At 35.7% G+C, this 4,540-nt stretch overlaps 1 protein-coding gene across 1 annotated transcript in view; it reads left to right on the top strand.

Moving 5' to 3' along the window:
* The window catches only part of Plxdc2 (plexin domain containing 2), a 436,032-nt gene that overhangs the window by 223,145 nt on the left and 208,347 nt on the right, over positions 1 to 4,540 (top strand). Inside the window, exon 3 of the mRNA XM_004644757.2 lies at positions 1,620 to 1,766. Within this exon, the coding sequence (XP_004644814.1) occupies positions 1,620 to 1,766 (147 nt within the window). The remainder of the gene's footprint in view (positions 1 to 1,619; positions 1,767 to 4,540) is intronic.

The following is a 4,540-nucleotide window of genomic DNA, read 5'->3' on the forward strand; positions in this document are numbered from 1 at the left end:
AAAAAAAAAAAAAAAAAAAAAAAGCCCATTTACTGTCAACATTTAATCACTGTTCTCAGTATTCGCACTTTGAGTTTTATTGTTTATTTCAGTCACAAAGAAAAAAGTCTTTAGCCTACTGCTGAGAATTTGTGGAAGAAAGTAAATGGAATGTCTTGTGTTTTACAAAATGTCAAGAATACTTGCATTTTATTTAATTAGCACTTTAGACAAATGCCTTAGAAAAAATTCACATCCCAAATTTTTTTACTCAATCCATAGCCTTGTACTCACATAATAATTTCCCATATTTAAGTACTTGAATATCTGAAAATACGTTCTTGTTAGAGACTCCTTAAGTTGATAAACCCAATTGCATTTTATTGTTAAAATAATTTTGCAGTCAGAATTGCCAAGAATTGTATGACTTCTCTAGGTGTTCCTCAACAACATCACCTTTTCAAATACTTTAATCTCCTCATGAGGGGGACACATGATATACAAAGACTGTGTGAAAGTCACCATAGTGATACCAATGCTGAGAATGAAAATGAAACTATTTATATATGCATTTATATATCTATGTGTGTATGTGTTTGCAGTACTCAGAATTAAACCTAGTGTACCTGCACTGAGCTACATCTCCAGTGCTTTTGTGAATTTGTTTGCTTTTCACTTCAGACAAGGTCTTGCTAAGTCATTAAGTTGCCCAGGCTGGAATTCCACTTGGGATCTTCCTGCCTCAGCTTCACAAAGTACTGGGATTACAGGCACGCAGCTTCTCGCCCAGTTTGATATAAGTATAAATTAATAAACTGAGCTAACTAGAGATGTTTTATTTGAATCTCCAAGGTCAATAACTGAAAACAGTCCCTGATTAATTTTAAGGAAGTGAAATTTGAGCCTGTTCTCAGTAGTACTTGTATCTCAAATTTTTTTGTAAACAGTTCTAGATGAGACTTTGTTTTGGCAGAAATTAAAGCTCTAATATTACTGTGGTTAATAACAGTATTGTGCACAGAATATATATTTGCTTGTAAGTACTTGGCAGCTTCTTCTGAGGGGGATTACCAAGTTTCTGTGGGGTTTTTTGGTTTTATTTTATTATGTTGCATTTTTCTTTTGCTTTAATGTGGTCTGAACCCTGGGCCTTCATACTGTGGTGTGATTCCACCACTTTCTATTTTTTTAAGTCTTAAAATTTTATCTATTGACCTATTTATTTATTTATTATTTCATTCATTCATTCATCCATCTATTCATTTCAGGTACTGGAAGTTGAATCCAGGGCTTTTATACTGAACTACATTTTCAGTCCTTTGTTATTGATTTTTATTTTAGGACAGTGGTTCACTGATTTGCTCATTGTCCCAGGCTGTTCTGCAATTTACAGTTCTCTTGCCTCAGCCTACCAGAATGCCCAGTTTGTAGGTGTGTGTCACCAGGCCCACTGAGGATTACGTGCTTTATGTATGTTGTTTTCATCTAATTCTTTTTCTTAGAGGTGCTTTAAGCGACTTGTTATTTTGAAGACCACTAACCCGTCTAACTTCAGGAGGAGTTTTTAAAAAAAGAATCTAAGAAAAAAAAATAGGGAAAATATTTCCATTCCTGATGTATATCATTCTCTGTCATTGCAGGAGGATACAGATCACAATTATTACATATCTCGGATATATGGTCCATCTGATTCTGCCAGCCGGGACTTGTGGGTGAATATTGACCAAATGGAAAAAGATAAAGTAAAGATTCATGGAATATTGTCCAATACTCATCGGCAAGCTGCAGTAAGTGCTTTAATATTTAGAGATTCTTTTTCATTTCTTTTCACTATGAAAACTTTATTTTGTCCTTGTTTTTCAGGGTCAATTTTGGATTGCATTCAGTTCTGGAACTATAGTGTATGTAAATAACTGCATATAATTTATTAAAACTTAGAGGAATTACACTGATAAGCCATATAAATAGAGCCAATTTCCTGATTATGTCTGATGAGCTATATATTTAATTCAAATTGAGATTCATTTGGATTATTCTCAGTTGTATAATCCTTAGAACAGCTTTCAAATTTTCTTTGTTATCTTTCAGTTGATGAGGATTTATTGCTTTGGGGCTTGTAAAATAGTTCACTAAAAATGTTTGTGACTCATGTAACATATGTAGACCAACTTAGTTTTAAAAAATTTAATTTAAGGGGAATGAGTGTGATCAAAAGACACTACACTGACATTTTAAGCCTGGGTTAACTATTTATTGGCTGTGTTTTCTTGAGTAAGTGATTTAGCTATTTTGAGATACAGAGTAAGCATCTGTGATGTGGAGCTGAGAGGGGAACAGTCATACTATCGACAGTCACTGGTATGATCACTGATATCTTGTCCTTCATGCCAGACTGAGTATGTAATGAACTGGCTCGAATGGCTTGAATATTACTGACATCTAGATACTACTGATGAGAGGATTCAGTCTTGGAAGAGTCAGAGAACCTACTCACACATTTGGCTAGTAAGTGGTGAAATTGGGATATTAACCTAGACCTTCAAGCATCATCGAAAATGTGTGTGTCAAACTTCCACACCTTAATCTCAGATTGTACATGGCTTCCCTTTATGGTAAATGCAGATTTAAAATTAACTGACTTTTCCTGGCATGGATCACAGTGATGATGTGCCTGTCAACAATACCGTGTCATTGTCTCTTTGGGAAAAAGGTACAAATTTAACCCTCAAGAGCTGCTGTTATTACTGATGTGGAGATAGAGCCAACAGTCAGTGATTGAAATTGCTTAGAAAAGCATTGATTTGATAAAGGTTATATATAAAAATTGGCAATGCTTCATGCCTTACATATGTAGAAGTTTGTTTATTAATTATAGTTCATCATGCTGAGACATTGAATTTTGTATGTAGAGCACATATTTTTCTGATGCTGAGAAGCAAACAAAGCAGCTCTTTATTCTTATTGAACTCCATGATCCCATTTCTTTTCCATATCCGTGCAATTCCAGCCAACATGACAGATTGAGAAATGAGGCACTGAAGGATTTACAGCTAATCTTCAAAAGAAGAGAAAATGAGAAAAGTTAAGCATTGAACAATGTCTGTCTGGAATTCATAGCATTTGACAATCTTCCCACAGTATCACAGTGCCCAATGATATAAAATATGCTTCAGGGAAGTGAGTGCTGCTCTCTCCCGAGGGGGACTCCAAGGTGGCCCCAAGCCTGGTGCAAGCCATCAGGCATGACGTGGGTCAGCTGAAATGGTTGGTGATCTCTTCTCCACACCGATTTGACTGCCTTCCATGGGTTCTCTGTGCTCTCCCAATAGTGAGGCAGTATACATGTCCTGAACATGCCTCTTTTTCTCTTAGAAATAAGTTATTTGATTATTTTTTAGCCTCAGCTCTGTGATGGTCTTGAGAAAAAATAACATGCTGAAAGGAACTATCTTTTCTTAATGATGTTGCTGTAAGTTGAAGAAGTTTCAGCTATAGCTTACCTCATGCTCCATGCATTGAGTTTCAAATATATAGAATTGTTTGAAGCCTTTGGTTTGGCTTGGTTTTGCACTTTTCCATGAGAATTTAAGACAGTATTTTAGAGTTAGAAATTGATCCTCCATCTATTGTATTATTACCATCAGCAGAATCACCAGACACATATACACACCACACACATAATGCATGCACACACTGCTGACTGCACACATCAAAATACACACACACACACACACAAGCATAAACTTTACTTTATAACAATACAAGTGGTAATATTGCCTAATATCTATTATTTTCAGAAAATTCTGACCCATGAACTTCTAAATTTAAATAAATTTTGTATCTTGAAACTCACAAATTTACATACTAGAATACGTTTTAGATTTCCTTAAAATATTGTCTCTTTTAAAAGTACAATTTGGCCAGGCATGGTGGTGCACACCTGTAATCCCAACACTTGAGGGGCTGAGGCAGGAGGATTACCATTAGTTTGAGGCTAGCCTGGGCTACATAGTGAGCTCAAAGCCAGCGTGGATGACATAACAAGACCTTGTCTTAATCAATCAATCAACCAACCAACAAACCAGTCAGTCAATCAATGTGTAATTTGATCTGAGCTTTCCAAATGTACAGAATAGTCCATGTTTGGTTATTTCCTTAGTAGGCCTCAGTATCCTTTCATTGCTGCTGGGTCCTCTGACTCATTTCTTTTTTGCTCTTCTCAGGATATGTGAGGTTGTTAGAGATAATGGAGTCATAATATTAAAGTAATATTATGGAGAGGGAGCTCAATCACATCCACATATGCACATATGCACTCTATCCTCAACATACACACGCATGCATGCACACACACATGCATGCATGCACACACTCACACAAATACAAAACCATAGCTGCTCTTATTTTTGTTATTCTTGAGAAACTTAAGCACAAAGCAAAATGGCAAATGGAAAACAAGGTACCACTTTATTAATTAGCTTTGTTCCTGTCATATTAGACAAATCTCTTCATGTAGAGCTGTAAAATAATTTGGCTGGAAACAGGATTTAAATTTATGCCT

Source organism: Octodon degus, unplaced genomic scaffold, assembly GCF_000260255.1.
Source record: "Octodon degus isolate 3935 unplaced genomic scaffold, OctDeg1.0 scaffold00208, whole genome shotgun sequence".
NCBI classification, from domain to species: Eukaryota; Metazoa; Chordata; class Mammalia; order Rodentia; family Octodontidae; genus Octodon; species Octodon degus.